The sequence below is a fragment of the Talpa europaea genome, assembly GCF_964194135.1.
Source record: "Talpa europaea genome assembly, chromosome: 12".
In the NCBI taxonomy this organism is placed as follows: domain Eukaryota; kingdom Metazoa; phylum Chordata; class Mammalia; order Eulipotyphla; family Talpidae; genus Talpa; species Talpa europaea.
In genome coordinates, this window is record NC_140079.1 from 62,942,932 (window position 1) to 62,969,077 (window position 26,146).

The 26,146-nt window shown below is 36.4% G+C and overlaps 1 protein-coding gene across 1 annotated transcript; it reads right to left on the reverse strand.

Annotated features, from left to right (window-relative positions):
* Nucleotides 1-4,806: 4,806 nt before the first annotated feature.
* Nucleotides 4,807-24,548, reverse strand: NTMT2 (N-terminal Xaa-Pro-Lys N-methyltransferase 2; the record flags this gene model as incomplete). Its single annotated transcript, XM_084251018.1, has 4 exons — nucleotides 4,807-5,078; nucleotides 5,806-6,055; nucleotides 14,670-14,845; nucleotides 24,395-24,548. The coding sequence occupies 4 exons, from the start codon at nucleotides 24,546-24,548 to the stop codon at nucleotides 4,807-4,809; spliced, it is 852 nt and encodes a 283-aa protein (XP_084107144.1).
* Nucleotides 24,549-26,146: the final 1,598 nt, after the last annotated feature.

Here is a 26,146-nt window from a genome sequence, read left to right on the forward strand (position 1 = left end):
GAGTTGGAAAGGAGTTATTAACCCCTTGCACCTGTCCATGCCCCACTGTTATTTCTCAAAACAAGAATTCTTTTAAAACACAGTCAAATCATGTTTCTCTGTTTTAAACTTCACATTTGTGCCCATTCTCAATCAAAATTAAAGTCCTCCCCATAACCTAAAAGATCCAATCTGATCTGGCCACAGTCGCATGTCTAAACCTCATCTCTGGCTACAGACACTCCTTCATCTGCTCAGCTATAGCTACTCTGACCACCTTGATGTTTCTCAAATAAGCCAGGAACACTGAAAACTTAAGGCATTTGCACTGGCTGTTCCCCTTCCCCTAGATATTCCCACAACCAGTGCCTTCACCCTCTACTTCCTTGCTCAATGAAGTCAATACTGACGACTATTTGAAATTATAAACTTCGTCCACAATTACCAATCCCCCTTACTTGACTCTATCTTTCCCCTTTTTGCCCCCAAATTTACCTCTTTCTGACATAAAAATAGTTTGCTAAATATTTATTTCATTCCTATATGTCCTAGCACACTAGCTCCTCCAAGTCTAGGATCTTCAGATTTATTCCCTGGTATATCCTGAGGCTCTCAGCAGGGCATGTCACATAACAAGCATTAAAAAAAAATAAGCGTTGAATGAATGAATGTGTGTCGCCTCCCTCAAACTACCAAGATGTCAGGAATGATTCTGTTCTCTATAATACTTTAACTCTTTGTACATGCCACTCTTTCCGCCCTTTTTATCCTGATTTATTGTTATTTATATATCTGTCTTTCCCCTTACTCAACCACGATCTTCTTGGACATTTTCTATATGTTTATTTGCAGAAACTAATACAGCCTGTCATATAGCAAAGGTCAAGTCATGCCAACTTGATGAACATACAGAGGTGCTGATGTGCATATTTCTCTGACACCAAATCACTAACACTATTAGTCAGTTACTATTTAAAATGTCTCTCCTCAACCCCCACTGTAGATACATGTACGCACACACTCCACTAATTGAGATAATTTAAAACTATTTTTCACATATTTGCTTAATTAGCTTGCAGTGACCTCTGCAAAAACACTGGCCTCTGATGATTACAAGAGGTAGTTTTCTGGCATGGACACCAAAGCATCAAAGAGTCAGCTGGAACTAAGAAAAGCAATAACACAACTGGTTTTAATTACTCATGACAGGCAGTTGAATATATCTGACACAGGTCTTCTCCCCAATATATCACTCAAAACAGGCCAGTTACAGGAAATGGTGGAGAGAAAAAAAAAAAGATGGGGCTAAGATGTGTCTATAATATAAAGCAGATCATCTTTCACATGGATAACTGTATTCCTTTTGTTTTATATTTTTTGATGGCCCCAGATCTACAAAATTGCTGATCCCTTAATACTTGATATGCTTCTATGTTGGTGCTTAGGCGTAGTGGTTCAGGTTCTTGCACGAGGAGGTAGGTGAAGGGTGCAGCCATTCATGAATCACTGTAAAAACCTAGGGGTCCTCCAAAGTTCATGCAGAATTGCAGACATGTTTGCAATTAATTCTTCTATGAAGTATAGGTAAGTACCTTCTACTTCTAGTCAACATTCACAGAAGGATTAACTTCAACTATCATCTCATTGATTACTTTGGAGTTGTTGCTTAGCAAGAAAGAGATGAGGATTTGGAGTCATGTTGTGATGACTACTCACAATTTTAATGTATTTCTCTTGTGAAGTACATACCCTCTCACTTGATGATACTGTGGGCTCTCAATGGGTCATATCTGTCAGTTGGGTCCTATTGAAAATAGAAATTTCCTAAGTAGGCAAGATTTTACCATAGGACCTAATTTTGTTATGACAATCTTCTCTCAGATGCTGGTCCCTGAGTTCACTGCCTTCTTGTTTCTGTGCATTTCCTGGCAAGAACTTGACAGCTTGCATTGTTTGATCATGGTTTTGACCAGATTTACACAGCCCAGGGCTCATGGAACTTCAGAAGCCCTTGGTTTTTCCTGCTGCTGTATTCTTATTCTTGTTTGAAATTTGCAGAAATCTATACTGCCCCCTGAGTCTTTCTGCTTTTAACATAACCTTTCATACTTTCAACAAGTTTGAGTCCCTGCAGTGTATGGGGATCCATGTTAAAGATGGAGACTCTAACCATGAAGGCCTCATTAATGCGTGAGAACTTAACAGAGGAAATAGCAAGTATGCAGGTGCACTTGCTAAGTGCTGTGATATGTCAAGCAGAAGGATGACGGTAGCACATACTGGGGGCACCTAACCCAGTACCTAGGTGGGTTGTGAAGCTTTCCTAGAGTCAGCAATATCTAATCAGAGTGGGCCAGATGAAAAGGAGTGAGAGATGTCCTATTCTAAGGAAGCAAAATCTATAAATCCCATTAGTTCCTCATGTTCCCTAAAGGAACTATAAGTAGTTAAGTATAGCTGTTATGGGTAAGGGAAACAGAGTGGAGTGGGAAGCCAGGACTAGCTTGTGACTTTCATTATTTGAGAAAGAGTGGAAATCATCTTATCAGGAATGGGGAGAAATTAAAAATTAAACATGACATGATCAGATTTATATTTTAGAAAAACTGGCATCACTATGGAGACAAGATTTCACTATCTGGCTATTTCCCTGAATCAGGACCTCATGCTTGCCTGTTCTACGTTATCTTTCTATGGCTCTGAAGAGTCCAGCTCCACACCCCTTTCTCTATCTGTATCCTCAAACTAAAATAATAACCAGAATCAGCTTGAAACTTTATAAAAAATACAAATTATTTGATCCCGCTTCACAAAACCAGGCTCTCAAGGGGAGAGAGCCTGGGATCTCTGTTTTATAAAAGTTCTCCAAATGACTCTAAATCAGTTGGACTCTGAACAGAATTTGTGGGCTAATGTAGGCTGTGGCTTACACCACAACACAGATGTGCTGATTAACATCAGCTTACTGAATTAGATTGAAGATGACTGGAGTATGCCTCATTCTAAATGTCTCCTTTCTGAAGTATCTATGACATGGCTCCCAGGACCAGAAAAATCAGTCTCTTGCTTGCACCCACAAGGACTATTCCTTGTTCTTTGAATAACGTATCCCAACCTTAACTTGACCGATCCAGCAGCATATCGGGATCCCATGGTCTCTCCTCTCAAGCCACTTTTCTCTTTACTTTGTACTTGTTATTAACAGCAGAGATAAGGAATTTTGATACAATTCACTTCCCAACTTTTCCTTTCTTGATTAAATTAAGGATAGCTATGGAGTTGGGAAATTGTATAGAGCAGTAAGCATCTATAAAATTTCTAAGGAGAATGGAAAGTGACTTCATTTAGAAAGAAGAAATGGATTGCTGATCAACTTCCAATACTCTACTAAGTTAAAGATCATATATCCATAGTCATGGGACAATTATATTATTTTCTCCCTAAACTCAGGAACCCAGCAACAGAGAAAATTGACAATTGTGTCAGTTAGCATCTGATTATTGGCAAAGCAGAAATTCAAGACATGAGAATCAAGGTTCACTATTTGATTTAGTTCTGGCCTCTGACCTGTTAACCTAGTAGTTCTAGCTTACATTCTGTTTTGATACCCTAGAGCATGCTGAATAACATATCACAGCTGTAAGGTGCTAGGGACAGGGTCTCTAACAATTTCCCAGAACATAAATGAAATTATTTAGATAATGCTACAATGAGGTAGTAAATATTTTACAATAGTTGTTTTTTTCCTAAGTTAGAGCTATCAGTTGCAAATAAGATTTTTATGGTGGTAGGATATTCATATAATAGACTTTCGCTTAAATTGATTCTTTGCATTTCATAGAAGTTTCAATACATATCAAAACATAAATGTATACATCAACATGAAGATATTGGCGTATTTTTGAGACAATAGCATTATATTTAAACAATTTGCTAATAAAAATTTTTATGTTACATTTTTGTTTTTTAAATAATTTTAGATTATTTTTCATCATTCCAATGCCTAAAATTAATCCATTTAGCTCAGTTTTCAGGTTTTTCATTTCCCTTCTTTTTCTAATGTACATCCATATCAATTTAGGAGACAGAACAGCTGCAATTGAAGTAAGCACTGTTGGAAGCCAATGACTAAAATTAGATTATTAATGACATTTACTTATATGTTCACAGCTGAAATTTCAATACAACATTTTCTCCTGAAAGGAGACCTTCCTCATCAGTGAAATGCAGTCTTCTGTTATTAAATTACATCATTGGGTGGTGAAAATGACCCAGAATAGAAAGTGAAATCATCTATTTTTTTTTTTTAACCAAGAGAAAGGCCAAAGACAAAATTAAGTAATAGACTAGTTTTCATAAGACTGTTTTGACTAGTAGCCTCATTAACTGGGGGAGGAGGGTTGGTTTCAGAGACGCTGTAGGCCCAAGAGGAAGTATGCGTAAGGTATTTAGCATGAGCACAAGGAAAGGTGGCCTAGACTTTGCCCCACCCACCCTGGACTACTCTATAATGCAAACCTTCAGAGATCAAAGCAGGTTTAATTTTGTGAACATTGCTCCCTTTTCTGTTTTTGTGTATACCTGTACAGTTGAGGTGGATACAGATAGTCTCTTAAAGCGTTTGTCCTCATGTTTCACTCCATCTATCTTTTGTAAAATCTACAGTATCTTCGTGTATATATACGATAGGTAGAAAGGTAAAAACACTAAATCAGTAATTTCCAGACATGCGTTGAATCCATCTATCCCTACATGAATTATAAGGGGCATCTCAGGGGAGAACCCAGAGCATCACTGTACAGTCTAGCTCGTCTTTCCCACGGTGAATCAGGAATGTCCATCTCTGTGCAGTGCGAACATCCACACGGGAATGCACTGTTCTGGAAAGTCATCCTGCTTCTCCTGGCCCAGCACCTTCAGCCCACTCTTCCTGATGAGGCTCCGGAGTGTGTCCATGTCCCGCGTCACACTGCTGTCAGAGAGATCGAAGACACAGCCCTCTCGGGCTACATTGTCCTTCAGTATGATGACGCCATTTTCTTTCAGGCCATCTCGGCAACGGGAAAGAAATGCAAGAAGGTCTTTATCGGTCAGATGCCCTACAGGTGAGGCCAAATGGATAGGGGAAGAGGATGAAATTGTAGGTGTGGAGGGAGGTGAGTAGGAAAGATAAAAGGACTAAGAATCAGGAAACTATTTGTTCACTCATTCATGACTCATTTAGTGGCTTGAATTGTTTTACTTGCAGGAAATTTAGTTAAGAGAACATATCCTCTTTGAGGGCACTCAACCCCTGTCTATGAAACAGATATTATACTATCTTTCTTCCCATGTACTTCATGGGCATTAGATACACTATTGCCCTGACCCTGGGTCCCCAACAACCCAATTCTGTCATACTCCTCTATGTCTTCTATATACACAGACACAAATCCACTTCACTGCTGTCTCATTTCCTGGGGACTTAAATCTAAAGAAATGCTGTTCTGCCAATCAATAAGGACATTTTTGTCCCCATTCCTTAAAGTAATTCAAGTGTTTTTCAGGTTAATGTAAGGATATAGGCAGGTGTAAAGCACAGGATTCCCAGTGACAGGAATTGTCAGGCTTGTACAGAGAATGTTAGGGGAGAAATCTTGAGGACCAGAGTTTTTTGGGAGTGATGACATAATACCTAAGGTTAGCTAACAGCTCTAAGCACAAGTACAACTAAATCTCCATTTATGTCCTTGTCCCCTCTCCACCAGTACTCAAATTGGCCCCAGGTATTGTCTTATTTATCTAGGAAGGGAGAGAAGGGCAGAAGCAACATTATGAAGGACTAACCAGAAACCCACTGAATCCAGATGGCATCATATCTCCCCAGTGGGGGTGTGAATTCCTGCAGGCTGTAGCAGTGGTAACTTTCTATCTTGTCCCCTTTGACTTGCAGGTAGTTCTGGGCTTCAAGGAGGAAAGATTCCATCATGTCCACCAATTCCACGCTGTTGAAAACTGGCAACAAGACGTGCTTGCTGACCCTTCCTATCCCAGAGCCACAGTCCAAGGCACAGTCTGTTCCAGCTCTGCCAGGACCCTGCAGAAAGGCACCTTGTAGAATATTTCAAGTACAGATAACTATCCAGCATCCTGGACACTCCAATTACCTCATTAAAATCAAATTTATTTAGGTCAAATTCATGCAATAAAATGTAACATTTTAATTATATGATTCAATGAGTTTGAATAAATGTATACAGCCAGGTATTGAATTGAAAGCAGTATTTCAAAACATAAAAATGTCTTAGTTTTAAGAAATTGATTTTTTCCCTAAGAAATGGACTATTGAAACTCTATAAAATATAGAAATATAAAAACTTTGATAACTTTAAATTTTGGTCGATTCCACAGCTAATTGCAACTGCACTACAGCTAATTGCTTTGCAAAAAAATTATATAAAAAGAGCAAATCAGTGAGAGTCTTTCTGAGTTTTTAAATTACTTTTAACAAGAGATACCTCTGAGAAGGGAGGCAAGGTATGGTTTGGAAGTAGTCAATTCACTCAACAAACATATTTCAATTTATATTGGGGATGATGTAGGGTAAGGTAAAAGTATCAGGCTTTTCTGCCCTCCCACCATCAGGATAGATGACGGAACCCTGTGGTCCTGAATGCATGCCTGATGGCAGCCACCTGGAGTGGGGTGTGGGCATGTGTTGATGGGATTCACCTGTGCTGAGAGACTGGGCTTATAAGGGCAGCATCATGGGGACGCCAGGAGAACGGACAGAAGAGAGCAGAACCACAAGAAGAACCACGAGAGAAGCAGAGAGGCCATGAGAGAATGCCAGAGAGCCCAGAAAGAGTGAAGACTTGCTGGAGGCTGGGAGGCTGGCAGGCCTCCCAGCCCCCCAGCACCCCTGCCAGCCATGTAACTGGTAAATCACAATAAAAGCCTGCAAAAGCCACTAAGGGCTCCAGGACTCTCTCCAACTTTACCCCGTCTGCTGGAATCATTGAAAACCTGCTCAGTGCCCTTCCTGCCATTACAGATGATTAGAATTTTATCTTTTAAAAATGATTTTGGGGACTCTATTACCTACTCTTGTGTCTGAATAATAGTTTTGAGAACCTGAACTAGGGAGATGCTGACTGCTCCAATCTCAAATTGGGGTTTAATTGCACCTGGCACTGGTGGCTTATAGTGCCATCGTGTAGAAAAAAGGGGTTACAGCAAAGTCATTTTATCTCATTTCATATGAAAAATTATTTGCTGCCTTTGTACCAAAAACAACTTGATTTACTGTGCACAAAGCACCCTACAATTGTTTTTATTTAAGTAGGTCTGTGCATTAAAATAAATGAGGGTCAAAGACAGCTGGGTGGTAGGGGAAGAGGGAAATCAGCCAATAAAAACTAACTCATACTTGCTTCTATAAAGTAATATGTAATTCTGACTTATAAAAATTCAAAGATTCAGCTGGTCTAAATTATTTGGCCATAATTGGGAAGGCAGCTAAATAGGTTTTGTGCTAGAAATTACAGTAACAAGATACTTGAGGTTGCCAATCAAGATCTTAAGGAGAAAGCCTACACTTGATTTCTCAGGAACTAATGAATTAAAAAAGCATTTGACTAAAGATCAAAAGGTGAGTTTTGAAAAGCAACAGAAATGTTGCTTTCCAGTTCTTTCAAAAGGAATTCCTGATATCAAGAAAGGTTCAGTGAAGAATAAAAAGTGAAGCAACTGTAACTTCTTTTCAGACTATTCACCATTTTGAAGATGGGGACACTTAGATGTCTAGTACCACACCTGATGCAGAATAGAATTTGAAGAGGGAACTGTGTGACTCCAAAGCCAGTGCTACTTTAGGATTGTCACCTCAAGTGCCAAGTCTGATTCCCTTGCTACTGTCTGTCTAATATCTTGTTGAAAAGAAGCCAAACTCAGACTCAAGAGGAAATAGGTCTATGATTGATTAGCAATGTCTGCCTTGAACAAGGGGAGAGCAGGTGGTAATACATATGTTATGAGTTTGCCATTCCTACTTGTACTTTCCAGATCCTTTCATTCAAACATTTTACTTTTAAGTAAACTAACTCAGAAAAAAACCTTGGATAAGGTTTATTTTGCAAATGTCATAAAAGAAGCATTTTCTAAGTAATAATATGGGGGAATTGTTTGAAGCTACTGAAAATTAGCAAAATTTGTGTGCTCAATTAGAGATTCTCATTACAATTTTTTCTTATTATTTGGCTGTTAAACCACGATTGATGGTGTTGCCAGTGGTTTTAGAAGTAGAACCATGGAACCATAAAGCAAAGAGAATGCAGAGAACTGTGCCAGAAGATACTAAGAAGGTTATAATAGTTGAACTCTGTTTTCTTAATAAGTAAATAACTATGAGGCTATACTGGTTAAAGAGAGACATGGCTCACCCATCAGTTATCCTAATATTTTCCCAATAAGCCCTTGAATTTTGAACCACTTGTGTCTAATTCCTCTACTCTTTCAGACAAAGAAGCTGAGGCTCTGAAAAGTGAAATACTTGAAATAGAATAGCCCTGAAAATTCTCATCCTCTAATTTGTATTCTTCATTAGTTTAGAGGTGGGACATTTGACAGCTGTTATTGGTGAGACACAGGTTATTTAAAAATTCAAAATGCCAAAAGCTGGTTCTTCAAAAAAAAAAATAAAATAGACAAACCCCTAGCCAAGGCTCACAAAGGAAAAAAGGGAGAAAGCACAAATAAACAGGATCACAAATGAAAGAGGAGAAATCGCTACGGACACAGCAGAAATCAAAAGAATAATCAGAGACTACTATGAACAGTTATATGGAAACAAGTTCAACAATCTAGAATAGATGGACAAATTCCTGCAACTCTACAATCACCCAAAGCTAGATAAAGAAGAAATAGAACACCTAAACAGACCAATTACAAGCAGTAAAATTGAAATGGTAATCAAAAACGTCCCCCAAAACAAAAGCACAGGACCTGATGGATTTACAAATGAATTCTACCAAACATTCAGAGATGAGTTAGTGCCTATCCTTCACAAACTCTTCCAAAAAATTGAGAAGGAAGGGATAATACCAAACACGTTCTATGAAGCCAACATTACACTAATACCAAAACCAAACAAGGACAACACAAAAAAAGAAAACTACAGGCCAATCTCCCTAATGAGCACTGATGCAAAAATCCTCAATAAAATTTTAGCTATCAGAATCCAACAATGTATCCATAAGATAATTCACCACGACCAAGTTGGATTCATTCCAGGGATGCAAGGATGGTTCAACATCCGAAAATCAATCAACGTTATCCAACACATCAACAAAAAGAAATATAAAAACCATATGTTAATATCAATAGATGCTAAAAAAGCTTTCGACAAAGTACAACACCCATTCATGATAAAAGCCCTTGAAATTCCTGGGATACAAGGAACATACTTCAACATCATTAAGGCCATATATGACAAGCAATAGCCAGTATCATTCTCAATGGTGAAAAGCTGAAAGCATTTCCATTAAGATCTGGAAGAAGACAAGGATGTCCACTCTCACCACTGCTTTTCAATATAATACTAGAAGTCCTAGCCAGAGCAACAAGACAAGAGAAAGACATACAAGGAATCCAAATAGGAAAAGAAGAAGTTAAACTATCACTATTTGCAGATGATATGATAATATACATAGAGAACCCCAAAAACTCCACAGAAAAACTAATTCAACTCATCAATCAGTTTATCAAAGTGGTAGAATACAAAATCAACATGCAAAAGTCAGTAGCCTTCCTATACACAAATAATAAATCTGAAGAACAAGAAATTTAAAAAAACATCCCTTTTACTATCAAAACAAAAAAAATCAAATATTTGGGAATAAATCTAACAAAAGAGGTAAAGGACCTATACAAAGAAAACTACAAAGCACTGTTAAAAGAAATAGAAGAAGACACAAAGAAATGGAAAGACATCCCCTGCTCATGGATTGGAAGAATTAACATCATCAAAACGGCCATCCTACCAAAAGCAATATACAGATTCAATGCTATTCTAATAAAAATTTCAATGACATTCTTCAAAGAAATAGAACAATTATTGATGAAATTCATATGGAATCACCAAAAACCACAAATAGCCAAAGCTCTTCTGAAAAAAAAAAGGGAATGGAGGCATCAGACTCCCAGACTTCAAACTATACTACAAAGCCATAATCATCAAAACTGCATGGTATTGGAACAAGAACAGACACACAGACCAATGGAATCAAATAGAAAATCCAGAAATAAACCCACAGATTTGACAAAGGAGCAAAGAATATGCACTGGAGCAAAGAAATTTCATTCAATAAATGGTGCTGGGAAAACTGGGTCTCTACATGCAAAAGAATGAAGCTTGACCACTACCTCACACCATGCACCAAAACCAACTCAAAATGAATTAAAGAACTAGACATAAGACCTGAAACCATAAAATACATAGGAGAAAATATAGGCGAAACACTACATGACATGCACCTCAAAGACATCTTTACAGACACATCACCCAAAGGAGTGATAGTGAAGGCAAAGATAAAACAGCTAGGACTACATCAAATTAAAGAGCTTCTGCACAGCGAAAGAAACAATAACCAAAACAAAGAGAAACCCCACCGACTGGGAGAACATTTTTGCACACAACACTAACAATAAAGGACTGATCACAAAAATCTACAAAGAGCTGATGAGACTCAACAAAAACAAAGAAAATAATCCAGTCAAAAAATGGGCAGAAGAGCTAAAAAGAAACTTCTCTGAAAAAGAAATGCAAATGGCCAACAGGCATATGAAAAAATGTTCAACATCACTTGTAATCAGGGAAATGCAAATCAAAACTACAACGAGATACCATCTCACACCAGTGAAAATGGCACATATTAAAAAAAACTAGCAACACCAAATGTAGGTGAGGGTGTGGAGAAAAAGGAGCTCTCCTGCACTGCTGGTGGAAGTGCAAACTGGTCCAACCACTATGGAGAGCTGTGTGGAGATTTCTTGACCTACTAAACATAGAGTTTCCATATGATCCAGCGTTCCCACACCTAGGTATTTACCTAAATGACACAGAAACAGTAATTCCAAAGGGAAGCTGCACCCCTATGTTTATAGCAGCACTATTTACAATAGCTAAGCTATGGAAGCAACCCAAATGCCCAAAAATAGATGACTGGATCAAGAAGATGTGGTACACATACACAATGGAATATTACTCAGCAATCAAAAAAGATAAACACAAGCAGTTTGCAGCAACATGGATGGAGCTAGAAGGGATCATGCTCAGTGAAATAAGTCAGAAAGAAAAAGAAAAATACCGGATGGTCTCACTCATAGCAGGAATTTAGAAAACCTAAATAAGAGACCAGGAAAAAGACTAATCAATACAAAGTAAAGATCAAAATCAACAAGCATCTATAAACCAGAGACACACTACGGGGGTGGCGGGGAGGAGGTTGGGGAGGGAAAGGCGGGGAAAGGAAGGACTAGTGTCAAAATAAGGGGGGTGCAATTGTATGGGGAATATAACCAAAATGAAAATGCATACATTGTGTAAAGATGAAAAAAGATGTAAGAATTATATAAAATAAAATATTTAAATTTAAAAATAAATAAATAAAAAAATATAAAAAATCAAAATGGTGCCCATCACTCATTCCCTTTCTTTGTATTTCTAGTCTCTCCCCACTATTGCCTAAATCTCTTTATTCCATTTCATTCAACATAGCTGGCACTGCTTCCCATATCTCAGCATCAGTTTCCTTTTCTGTTTCTGATTCACATGCAACTCCTCTGATAATGGATATTTAAAGACTGATCAAAAACAACATCTTCCACCTTTTGGACACTATCTTGCCTGAATCTGTGATTGCATTGAAATCTGATGCCCTTTATGAAATTACATCAACTTGTAATTTCAAAGGAAAATATTCTGCTATATTTATTTCATTTATTATGCTATCTTCCTATTTATGGATCCATATAAAATAGTAAAATACTCTTAGGAATAATATCTTAGTTTTGATTCTGCCTATATATTTTTTCACAAAGAATTTTATTTTAAGTCCATTTCAGTGGAATTTAAGACTAAAACAAAAGTACAAAACGCCACTATATAAAAAACATAAAATAAAGTAAGGTAGACTCAAATTTTTTAGTCACCCAATCTCTAAGAAATATGAAAAAATAAATATCAATAAATACTAATTACATTTCATAAATTTCTAATCTTCTCAGGCCCCCACTAGCTCCCTATTCAAAAACTAAAACAGCAGAAAGTATTCAACTATGCCATGGAAATCAGCTTGGAATCATTTTTTAATTTGCTAAACACATCTGCAACAAACTAAACACCTTTTCCCACTGTCCCATGTCACCAGTGTTGAAAGGAAAACCCTAAATTAAACAATCTTCTCCCTGTGGACATAAAGATAAATCATGTCGGGTACTTATATTCCCTATGGTCTACTATCTTGACCTGGATACTAATTTAACAGAATATTATGGTCAAGATACTAAAATAACGTTCCTTTAAAAAGAACGTGTTTGTTCTTAGTTAGAGGCCACGACTTCACAATGAGCCTTGTCTACTAAGGACTCCTTATATTTGTTTGGAAAGAGCAGGCTGTTCTTTTCCAACAAAAATATGCAAGCACAAGACTGTTTCCTTTCCCAGGTCTGTGGGGGTGTGGATGGGCCCTGTCTGACCAGCATCCCTGTGGTCAGCTTGGCATTCCACAAGGAGTGACAAGACAGCTGGATTACGAACTAAGCTTCTGAAATGCATTGGGATCAAAGCAGGCCTCACCACGAAGCAAGCAGGAGGGATTGCTCTCTGCCAGAGTGGAGAAAAGTTGAGAGGTCTGTGGTCCCCCACCCCCCAAAAAAAAAGAGAAGAAGAAAGAAAGGAAAAGGAAAGAAAAAAGAAAAAATATGGGTATTTTTCTACTTCATGAAACAAATGGAAAAAATATGTCTTGGTTAAGAATAGGGAGTTTGATGTCAGACAGACCTGACTGGGTTTAAGTCCCACCTCTGTCTCTTACCAGCTGTGTAACCCTGATGACTTATTTAACCTTTCCAAGCCTCAGTTTCCACAGTACAAAAATGAGAACAATAATTGTACTCAACCACTGGAATTGCTATGAAGAGTAAATAAGACATTTATTTACTGCTAAAGTACTTGGCAGAGTGACTGACCTTTGAATAAGCACTTAGGAAAATCAGTCAACAACACTTATTTAGAAATACTCAGATTAACCTAACTTGCACACACCCGTTGGCAGCTCTGTTGTCCCTTATGGCTTCGGCTAATATCCAGTCACTTTGGCCCTAGTGATGCTCCACTCTGACCCTTTCTCCTCTAGGTAGGTACTCAATGCACCAGGGAGGTGAGATGTGAAGTGACTCTCAATTCAACACTAGGGATTTTCCTAATAGAATGCTTCTGAATAGGTTTTTAAAATCTTTTTTAAATTGATTCACATATATGTGTGTAATATGCATATACATGCAAATATTTGCACATATATATGCAAATTATTTATTTAAAAAGGTGTATATATATATGAACACACAGTGAACATCACTGTTCATTTTTGTACAATGTTTGCTTTCTCCTCTCAAGTGTATTCCCTATAAAATGCCCACCATGAAGTCACCTGTGTACCATCACCATAGTCCCTTGTGCACTTCCTTCCCTTATTTTGGTTCCTCTCCCTCTTAATAAAATGGGCTTCAAAGTTCAAACAAATTACTTCATAATGAATTTGTACAAAATATATTTGCTGTTTGCCAATTGGATTTTATGTCTTCAGTAGATCCAGCAGCAACAGTAGTATATAGTAGGTATATTCCAACAATTAAATGAAGTTCCTTAAAATATAAAGAATGAATTTTATGAAATTATGTTATAAGTAGTGGCAGAAATAAATTTGATTTATTAGATAACAATTATGTGCATTAAATCAGCACTTGACTCCTATTATCTCATTTGATTTTCACATTATCTTATGAGGTAGGGTCTGTGGTGTGTGTTCATCACAGGTAAGAAAACTGAGACTTAGATTATTTAATTAATAAGTTCAGGATTGCTTATACTTCAAGTAGATGAAACCTTTGAGTTTAGAGCCCAAATTTTTTGCCCCTACACTATACTGTTTGTCTCCATATGACATGGAAATAAGGAAATAGAGTTTCACCCAACACGAAGGACTACAAAGGATTATTTTCTTTTAAAATAATAATAATAATAGTGTGTAAAATATTATCAAGAGATTCTACTGTATTTATTTTCTTACCAAAAATAAGAATGCATCTAATTTTTATTACAGGGAATCAATAAATCACCCCCAATATCCCAAATTGCATAATCTCTTATCAATCATCTTGTTAACTTATGAAACTCTAAAAGAGATGTATTCTTAATTCCCAAATCGTAATATCATCATGGCTAGTTCATCTTCCTCTGAAGCATGAGAGATTAACTGATACTAGGAGGATGAAATGCCAATGGTCTGATATGCCCATCCTTTTTGAACATTAGGCTAAATGCTTAAATGAGCTATGGCTTTAATAGGACCTACATGACAGCACACAGAAACATGTGAGCTCCAGGTAGCAAGGACTTTGCTTCCTCATCAAGTTTCAGTTGGATAACTCACCCCAACAAATTTCCTAAGAAATTCCCGAGAGGCCTGGATATCTGGGTTGGACAATTCAATGAAATTTCCCATCATACCCTCTTCTGTAGCTGGTACTTCTTGGTAGAAAAGTTTTGCTCTGGCATAGAACTGCATTTCACCATTGATGACTTGACTTGTTAAAGCATACAGTTTCACTGGAAATGAAATATTATTAACATATATTAATATTCATGTAACAAGCTCTATCTTATCATACATTGTATTTTCTCTTAGATGCCTGCAAATGTGTACTGTGGAGGAAAGGGTACTGGTTTGAACTCAGAGGATCTGAGTTTAAATTCTGGCTTAAATTTGCTATGTAACCTTGGGTGAACTTAAAGCAGCTGATCTTAGGGGATCTTATTTATAAATCACAATCATGTGATTTAACAATTTAACATTTTAATAATCTCACATTTAGCATTTAACAATTTAATAATCCTATATTTTTAATAAACCTATAACTTTTTACTGTATTTCTTAAAAATTTAAGTGTTTACTATAATTTAAAAAAAGAATACCACTAATTTTGTAGTGAGTTTTATCCATGAGTTCCATATGTTTGATATGAATTTAACCATTCATTTTTACTTCTAATTACAAGGTAGGTTGCAAGGTAGATTTTTTTTATCTCTCTTTCAAACAACTTAGATCCAAATGTCTCTTAAAACAACATTACAGAAATGTGCTTGAATTCTACATTCTGAAAATACAATAATAAAAAACATAGAATATTTATTGAGCACCTATTTTTTAATTGGATAGTATGTTAGGCACATTCACATATACCATATCATTTCATTACTTCAGAAACTATATGAGATATAGTTTAAGACATTTATTTCTAGAAAAACATTTGTTCTGAAATCTAAGGGATAAATGAATATGCATTTAAGTGTGTTTGGTAAACAAAAATACCCCCTTGCAGAGATAGAATATTTTTATTAGAAGACATTCAGGAGGTAATGATAGAAAGTTGATGAAAGGGAGAAACTTCTGGTTCAAAATTATAAGTTGATGCATGTATTCGATTTCTCTCTTTCCCAACATCCCCAAGAATTATTCCAATAAATTCAATCTATAACTGAAGAAAACAAGAAGAGACCATTGATGGACTCATGATTTCACCGACTTTTTTCTGAAATACAAAAAGTACATTAAACAAATAATTTACAGTTCAGAATAATTGCAAAAGGAAGTAAGCTTTAATCAAAAGTCTGTCTACAGACCACTAGTGAGGAGACAGATGCCTCTTCCCAAAAGGAACAGAGATATCACATCTATAATCCCGGGGGAAGAGAGAAGGGGATTCTTCTTTTCTCAATACATACATATGTGCATGTTTAGGGAGAAATAGAACAGTTAATGTTGGTTTCCTATAACACTATTCAATTTGGCATATATAGAACTCAAAACACCTCACCTGTTGACAATCATGAGAATCTGGTAAGATCAACCTGCACATAGAGAGATTATTGTGACCTTTCTACTTAGGGGAGAAAAATATATCAGAGAAACTTCCATTACACAGATCATTGACACTGTCCTTTATTCCTAACTATGTATAAGCAATCATTTCTAAAACAGATTAGATAAACAATCAGAAAAGATAAACAATCAGAAAAAGATAAACAATCAGAACTGACCACAAACGAAATAGAAGTGATTCAGGAAATGGTTGCTAATTTAAACCAAAACCAAACAGAAAACTCATATATGAACAAGCAAGAACTGGTGTATTCATGAATCATAAATAAAATGCCAAGAAAATGATAATTAAAAAAACTAGGAATTCTTAGAAATTATGGCAATGGTCTCTTAAATATGAACCCCAAAGCAACTAAAGAATAGATGAGTTGAACTTTGCTATAATTAAGAAATTCTTATGCACCAAAGTACATCATCAAGAGAGTAAAAGGAAACCCATGAAACTGGGAAAAAATATTTGCAAGTTACCTGTCTGATATTTAACATCTACATATCTAATAAAGATTTTAACATCTAGAAACAACCCAAACCAATGTGCGAAGGACTTGAATAACCTTCAATAAATTATCACGAGTCACTTCAGAAAATGACATTTTATACCTACCGGCATGACTATAATAAAAAAGTACACACTAGCAAGGATTGGCCATCATGTGAAAAAATTGGAACACTTCTAACACTACTGTTGGTAATGTAAAATCTTGCTAACTCATATAATGGCTTTGAAGAAAGAAGTCAGGCAATTTCTCAAAAAGTTAAATATAAAGTCACTGTATAATCCAACAATCCTCCTTCTCTCTACATACCCAAGAAAATAAAAAAAATCCACCAAAAAAAGAATTCTTAGAAATTAAAACTTTAAGAACCAAAAACCAAAACTTTAGAATACAACAATGAGTAAATTTAATAGGGCAGAAACAAAAAGACAGAACAGGAATAAAAGTAATAGAGTTACAAAGTCTTAATTCAGGACTGATAGTCTAAGAAAATATTAGCGATGCACTAAGAAAATATTTGCTTAAAACAAAATATACAGCCAAAGAAAAATGATATGGATATGAAACAAGCCAATGTCTAACACAATGCTGAGTAGAAGAGATTATTAGAAAACAGAATTTAATCTTAACTAGAAAAATTTTTTCTTCAGTTTAACACAAATATTGTGACATAGGATTAATGCACTATTTTACTCTGAAATGAATGGCACAAATTTTAATTCCAAGTACTAAAAATCCAATAAACACCATTATTTATAATTATGTTTCATGTGTGGAATTACAGCAGTATTTTCCAATTTAAAGACATTTGGAGTCAATATTTGGACTCCTGAATGATCATACATTTGATGAAATGTATGCAGAAATCAGTTCCCATGTACATCATTTTCTAGAAAACTAACAATATTATATCTATATAATCCATATATGTCAACTACTATGCATAGTCATTTTAAAAATACAATTTTTTTAAAGTTTTAAGAATTGCATTGATGATTTTTACTATCTTATACACAAACAAGGTAGCGATTGAGAAAATAAAATATTAAAAGGAGAGTCCTTGTTTTCAAAAACATTGGGAACCATGAACCTACACCAATCTCTCCTACCTAGCACATGGTTCAGGGTTTTGTCAACAGCAGGTGACTCAATAAATATTTGTAAATCCAAAAAGAATGACAAAATAAATCATCAACCATTCCAATAACATAACTCTTCCAAATTCTTCCTATGTATCAGAAAACTAAGCTAGAAAGTCACAGCTCATAGAGACTTCCCAGGGTTCAATGTTGTCTGGGATCACAAGCAAGTCACAGTACAAGGCTCTCCTTGATCCAACCAAAGCAGCAAAGCAGCCACACTCATCATCACCTGCTTAAGTCAACTAGTTGGTGGAGTCTATTAAAACCCTTAATCTGGAAATGGGAATGGTCCATTATGCCAGCAACATTTAGTCTACAAGTGAATGCCAAACTCAGTAGGGGGCAGACTCAATAGGTAGGTTTTTATGGTTATGGGTTTGAATCCTCATTTTCACCTAATTGACAGGAGCATTTCACTAAAAAGATATATGAGGTGTCATGGCCAGTCCCAGGTTCTCCCCTCCTGATAGCTCCTGCAATGGTGAAAGTTGACTCAGATAAGGCTTTAGTCATCAATACAAGCATTTTTATCATAGAAATATATCCAGTGACTTATTCTGGTAGGATTGCAATGTCTCTGTGAAACTTGGTGTAGTTTAAGATAGAGACTAGACATTCTATTTGCTTTTGATATAACATGGTACTTATTTCAGGACCTACATTATGAACTGAACTCCCAAGGACTCTCCAATGGTTTACTTGTTACAATGTGAGAAATACAAGTTCATTTTCATGAAGTAGAAAAAAAAAAGACCTTGTGAACTCTCTAAGGAAAAAAATGCATTGTTTGTTTATCTTCTTTTATTTTTGTTCATATTTTTAAATGAATGGATATAATTCTTTAGCCTCTTTATTCAAGATATTGGACCTGTGTGTCAACTGAAAATTGATCTGAAAATCCTCAGAGGATAGATTAGGTCTAGACAGTAAGTTGGAAGAGATTTGAGAATGAGAATATTGGAACATTGGATTTAGTGAATCTTTTATTTCTGTAGGAAAAAAAAAACAATTAGGATATGCCTTTTTTGAAGGGTAAGACCTATATAAAAGATATTTGTAAGTGAGTACTTCCCAATTTGTTCATAAAAGAAATAATGGTAAAGTAAAAAGGGGGGAGGGTAGGAGGGAAGGAAAAAAAAAAACCTATACAGATACAATAGAATATTATTCAGCCATTCAAAAGAAGTGAATCCTGCCATTTATGACAAGTATGGACCTCAAGGGCCATTTTAAATGTCCTCAAATATAAGTGAAATAAGTCACAGAGAAACACAAACACTATATAATCTCACTGACATGTGGTATAAAAAACTTCAAATTCACATTTACTTTTACACCAATACAAATTCAGGAAGGTATATGGTAGACTTTATCAATGTTTCTAGTGGAAGTCAACAGTTATAATAGGGTGCAGAAAAGTTGTCATTACTAAGTCCCAGAATTTCCTTGAGAGTATCTCTAGATGGTATTTGTTTTCTGTATCTTTAGGTGTCTGATATTTCTTACCTCTCAACATATTACCTACCCTGAAATATTTTTAGGATGCTTTTTCTTTTTCAACTGATGGTTAGTTCAGTGTTTCTTAACCTCTTTTCAGGTTTCAACACATATGAGATAACCAAAGCTGGGAAGGTATGATATACTTTCCTCACTCCAGCAAGCTATCTACTCAAGCTACCACATCTCACATCCCTGACATTCCTAACTCTATTCCTTTTTTGGGGTGTGCTACCACACCCACTGCAAGATATTAAAAGGCCAGAAGTCAGGCAGAGATATTAGTACAGATTTTTCAGGTGAGAATTTTCATCTTGGAATCAGAGGTTGATTCAGCAGGCTCCATGCTCCTCTGCAGCTCTTCCACATTCCATATAAAAATACCTGTGTGCTTATTTCATTGCTTATCTCAATAGAAAGCCAATATTCTTCAGAGATTAATTTTATATTCTACAAAATAAAAAAAAAGTAAATCTTCTATTGTTGGCTACATTAGTCAAGTTGCCAGTTACATAGTTGACATTTACATGGGAGACAGCACCATGTTGTGGTTAAAAAAGACAGACTCTAGAGTTAGAGACTGGTTGTGTTCTAAGTTGCCTCCACCAACAACCTCCACATGATCCCTTGTGAGTTACTTAAATCCTCTGTGCATCAGTTCTTTGGATATAAGGTGGGGAAAATAATAGCCACACCTAATAGTGATTTATGAAGATTAACTAAAATAATAAATGCACAACACTAAGAACAGAGCCATAAGGTCTTCCCATTTCTTTCTGAAGAGAGTTGTGTTCAGTGGCATAGATAAGTATTCCATTGGAGATTTTTTTGTATGCATGCCCTTGCTCCCCCACAAATCTTTGAAACTAGCCAAGAATATTTCAGTAAATTTCCCCCTAATTCAATGTCTCTGAAGAATGTGCTGGTGTGAGCCTCATGCTACCTAATGCAAGCAGTTGGAGGGAGGAAGAAAGGAGAGAGGTGGAATTGAGTTTGGTAGCCACCTTATTCTCATAATTATCCCAAACAACAAACTCCCTGTGCATCTCCTGCAGTGGTGGTTCCCCAACCCTTTTGAAAGAAAAGCTTTATTTTCATTTCTGTGAAATCTTGAAATCATCAAGAGTAGGGAAGCTAACTCTAAAACACCTGTGTGAAGCTTGCTAGGGAGGACTGGCTGTTTAATTTCCAAACTGAAAACCTTGCTATCCACTACAGTTCAAAAATACCACATAGTGAATGAAGCTTATTTATTGTCTTTGTAATGCCTGTTTTAAGGTAGGCTACCTGGTGACTTTAGAAAAGGACTCACAGTAAGATAAAGAATTGACTGCTTTCACATATGCAATTTCATTTAACCCTTCCAACAGCCCTGCAGTTTTGAGGAAAATGATCCTCAGAGACTTTAGTAATTTGCAAAGGTTACTTCTCTACTAGTAGGTACCAGAAATCCAACTGGGGATTTTAGTGACCTGGGTCTACTTATTTATAAGAGGCATTTAATTTGTTTAGTAGGTATTCATTCAGTAGGTATTCATATTCCAGAAATCATGGTAAATGCTAATACACAGATAATAGAAAAAGACAAAATAGATTAATTTCTACTTTCATGGAAACTAGAGTTGAGTAGGGAGTTAACATGTGTAAATGCATTCCATAGAAATAAGTTATAAACTGCAAAAACCAAGGATTAAGCAACATAGTCAAGGGTTTGGGGAAGCCTTTTGATTAAATTAAAGTCATATTGGCAGAGAAGACATTTATGCTGTTCATTTCTGCTCCTTTAAGTACTTTATAGTCTATTAGAGATGCTTCAGCTGCTGTCTGAAAAATAAAAGGCTGGGGGGTGGGGGAATTTTAGGTATTTTCAGAGCTAATACTCTTTCTTCTTATACCCTTAATTTAAAACTTTGAAGATTAATAAAAAGGTCTTTGTTGATCATCATCAAATTATAGAATTCAGAAGAACATAGTCTCATTAATGCTTGAAACTTTTCCAATGATAAAACCATGTTGTACAAAAAAAATCATTTAAATTATAAATCTATAACTGCCATTTGCATTGAATATAATTGAACTGATCAGAGAAAAAGAACTGATAGGCATTTCTATCTCTAAAAAATAATAATGTTTTTCCCTGGTGGAAACAATACTGACCAAATATGTATATACTCCCTCACATTACCCAGCATCCATTTGCAGTTAGCCATGGTCACATAAACAGATCTTAAACAGACATAATTATATGTTTTGGGACAAAATACTTAAAAATGGTAGGTAAATATTTAACTCCTATCTTCCCTTGCACAGTCTGTAGCAAAGTTCCAGTTAACAGAACCTCTAGCACCCCAAATCCCTGAATGTTCACTTAGAACAAAGCCCTTCCTCCCATCAAATATGCGTATTGAAATGATATGGCAAGAGTAAAAATTAAATATTTATAGATTTGGCCATTCATATTTCAGGGTTAATTTGTTATTGCAGGATAATCTAGTTTATGCTGACTTATTTAGTCCTTGATTTCTAAAAACCAAGATAATAATGTGCACAGGGTTAGCTCTGTAACTCTCAAGGGAAACAAATGTCTGGCCTAAACTATCCGGGTCAGAGAAAATAAGCAGTACTCATTAATGGAAAACTGCTACTAAGAAAAATGGAGTCATCTTGGCTTAGAATGGACAAGTGGTTTTCAAACTGTGTTTATGGAATCCTATGGGTACTTCAGAAATGCCTCAGGAGTTTTTGATAAGGCTAAGAAGGTAGAGCAAGTCCACTTGCCCACTGTCCCCCCTAGCCATCTTTTTTTTTTTTAATTTTTTATCTCTTTCTCTTATTTATTTATTTATTTATATTTTTTATATTGATTATTTTATTTTATTTTTTTTACATCATTGTTCATTTTAAACAATATTTGCTTTCCCCCACCCCCTCAGGTGTGGTCCCCACAGAGTTTCCTTCACCAATTCACCCATGCACCATCACTATCTTAAGAAGAAAGTTTCACATTGGGTTTTCTTAAAAGAGCTTGTCAAAGGGATGGCACTTTAATAATAATGTTATTTAAATGTGGGAAATAGTTGACAAATCATCAGTACAGTCACAGAGAACATTAACAGATAAAAGAAAAATGACTATACTGGGAAAAGAAAAGGATCCGGGTCAAATATAAATTACAGTGATATTCTCTCAAAGTAGTTTCTATCTGATTTTCAGAAGAAACTGTTTTATTCTTACCTTTTAATTCATTATCAGCTAACTTTCAGAGCTGAGTTCCTTTCTCTCTAGTAATTATTTTTAAAAATTGGCAATGATCTGCCTCTTAGTGCATCTCTTACCAGTTAGTTACTTTTAGTTACTGTCTTATCAAGTTTCTGTTACTGAGATGTAGCCCAAAGAATGACTCTAGGAAAGCAATGCTTGAAGTGACCAGGATGTCATTACCTTCCAAATGGGCCATTCTAATTTTTCCATTTGGATAAAGACAAGATGTGTAATATGTCCTAAAAGAATTACTTATGAGCATTGTGACTTACAGAGAGAGCCTTGGCTTGGATTTTGCTTTGATATCTATTTTTTCACATTTTATTTAAATTTTATTTTTTATATTCCCCATACAATTACAACCCCCTTAATTTGACCCAAGCCCTCCTTTCCCTGCCCCCCACCCCCCCCATAGAGTGTCTCTGGTTCATAGTTGTTTGTTGATTTTGATATTTTCTTATAGTTATTCTTTTTCCTGGTCCCTTATTTAAGTTTTCTAGATTCCTGCTATGAGTGAGACCATCCGGTATTTTTCTTTTTCTTTCTGGCTTATTTCGCTGAGCATGATCCCTTCCAGCGCCATCCATGTTGCTGCAAATTGCATGTGTTTATCTTTTTTGAATGCTGAGTAATATTCCATGGTGTATATGTACCACATCTTCTTGATCCAGTCATCTATTTTTGGGCATTTGGGTTGTTTCCAAAGCTTAGCTATTGTAAATAGTGCTGCTATAAACATAAGGGTGCAGGTGCTCTTTGGAATTGATGTTTGAGATATATCTAGATTAGATCTCATAGTCTCTGAATTTTCTTTTGCTCACATGAAAAAAATAAGACGTGGGTATGGGAAGATAGAATTGTGGGTATAAAAAGAATGCTGAGTAAACTGTCAACATATAGTATCTTAAATGCAATACAAAGTATTATGTAGCTCCTTCCTCATCTGGAAACACTGGAACATCAAATGCAGAGTGTGGCTTTCACACAACCATAAAAAATATACTCGTGCTGATACACACTGTTTCTGCTTTGATTTGGGGAAAATTTAAATCAAAGGGAGACACTTCACTCTTGAATCACAAGTTATTTCCTTTTTTGGTACCATTAAGAATGTCCTAAGGTAACATTTTCACAGAGGCTGAGAAATACATTATAGACAAACTGACAAGCTTTTTATTGCCCTATTGTCTAGTTCCCTGAAAGCTAGAGGAAATAACTGAAATGGAGAGAGACTACTGCATATTTTTTTTTAATATTCAAAGACCAAACTGTAATTTGCTCCTTTTAGGTGCTCTCACTGTTAATTGTGACTCAAGAATGTCAGACAAGATGATACAGTGTGTGACCATATTTACACAGGCACATATACATCCATACATATATACACACATGCACACACTCAAAACAGGACACCTTGACTTATTACTGTTTGTCCTTTCTTTTTAACTCCTAGTTATTACACTACTGCATTAATACTCTCACTTTATTACCGCTATGTTTTTGCAAATATTATAAATGTCCTTCAAAATTCAAGCAGTGTAAGACTGTTATTCAAGTAACCCAAACCCAGAGAAGCAAATCACTGTGCCTGAGGGTGCATGAGAGTCCCAAAATAGAGGTCAGGCAGCACTTGGCCTTGACACTTTCCATAAAAGCAGGAGAAGGAAACATGCATACCCAAAGTCCTGGTTGTAGGTTCTTTTTCTCTGAAAAGTGTCCTTGTTCTAAAAGGCCCTCTTTCAAAAGTTCCACAACCACATACAGTCCATTCAGCCATTTCTTGCCCCTTATCTATTGATAGTAGCTCTGACTCACTTACCCAGAGGAATTTTTTCCAGCAGGTAGAGATAGCTCTGAAAGAAGTCATTGCGAATGGCTCTGTGAAGGATAAAGGACATGCTATGTCGACAGAGTTCATTGTCTGTCTTCTGCCAGCGGGATCTGAAGGCAAAATGGGCTCCCAGATGGGCCATGGTGAGGGGGGACAATTATCCCTACAAAGAAAGGAAGCTTGTCTGGCTGTTCCTTTGAATTCACCTTCTCTTCCTGCAAGAACTTGAGACTGTCATTTTAAACCAGATCCCTGTCCATCTATATCAGGAGAGGCTGTCATGGGGCCCTGGGGGAGGGACAGCAGACACGAAGATCAGGCTCTTGGCATGTCCATCGTCTGATTGCTTGGGCGACACCACTCCAAGCCAGCAGGTGCTAAGTAAAGATGAAAACAGGCTGTGTGAGATCCTGCTTCATCCAGGAGAAAGCACGCCTCCCTCCTTTTGCTGCTACTTCAAAAATGCAGTAACACAGCCTGCTAACACCCTGAATATTTGCCCTAATTTGATTCCTAAATTGGAATAGCCTGATTTCCATTTCAAAGAGTTGTGAATATTTTGTAGGAGATCCTGTTCCTTGATTTCCATCACTCCTCCTGGAACAGTGAATCCTCACATTACAAGGACCCTTCAAAGTCATCTCAGTCATCCATGCTCCTTTCATCAGTATAATTTTGCCCAAATCATTTCATGGACATGGATATGTGTTTCTCATTTTGAAGGATCTTCAAGAGACACAATTATATAAAAGCCCAATTCTGATGTTAATAGCTTTTTCCACCAGCAAACTTTCACATCTAGCTTGCTTTAAACAACATTTATTCATGCATGTCTCTTTCTTTCTCTCTGTTGTGATTATGATTTATCCTCATCTGAATTTATTCTCATTGAATGTCTTTGTCTTGTCCCTCCTGATCCATTCCCTACTGTGTGCCCCAGGAGGCAGACAACATCACTGGACTTTCTTGCCATGTGTCTTCTAGTTGGATTCAGCCAATGTATAATGCCAGCAGGAGATTGGAGGGGTGTAACTCAAAGTATTTATTCTGCAGCATCTTCCATGTGGGGATATTGCTTCTTATAATGGAAACCAATATTCAGGGATCTTTTCATATAGACATCCTCTTGTAGTTCTGATAACTATTCCTTCTTCTTACTGTTTTAGACTTCTAGGTAGTGATGTGGTACCAGGCTGTGACGATTGAACCAATTCAAATTCTTTATAATTTTCCTATACTCACCCACTCCTTTGTAAATAGTGTCTTTGTTAAACTGATTCTAGTTCCTAATTGATGGATGCCATCTGTTTCCTTCAGAGACCAGGATTAACCTTTATTTCTCTAATGTTCTAAGAGGAAAATCCACAAGAACTCAACACACTATTGACTCCACCATATGCAATCACTGACCAGACCCTGCCCCAAACATACACAGACACACAGACACACACATGCACACACAAATGCATACACTATGATAAGCAGCTTCTAGGATGGCCCATAAAAATCCCCACTCCCTGCCGGATAGCCATTCCTTTGTATAGTGCTCTTTCCCTTGTGTGGGTTAGAGTTACCCACTCACTTCTAAAGAATAATATATGGCAGAAATGATAGGCAGCATCTTCCAAAAGTGGGTTATAAAAAGACAAGATCATCTTGGGTAATTTCTTTTGCTCTTTTTTCACTTGTACTGAAGGAAGCCAGCTGCCTGTTGTGAGCTACCATACAGAGAGGCCCACA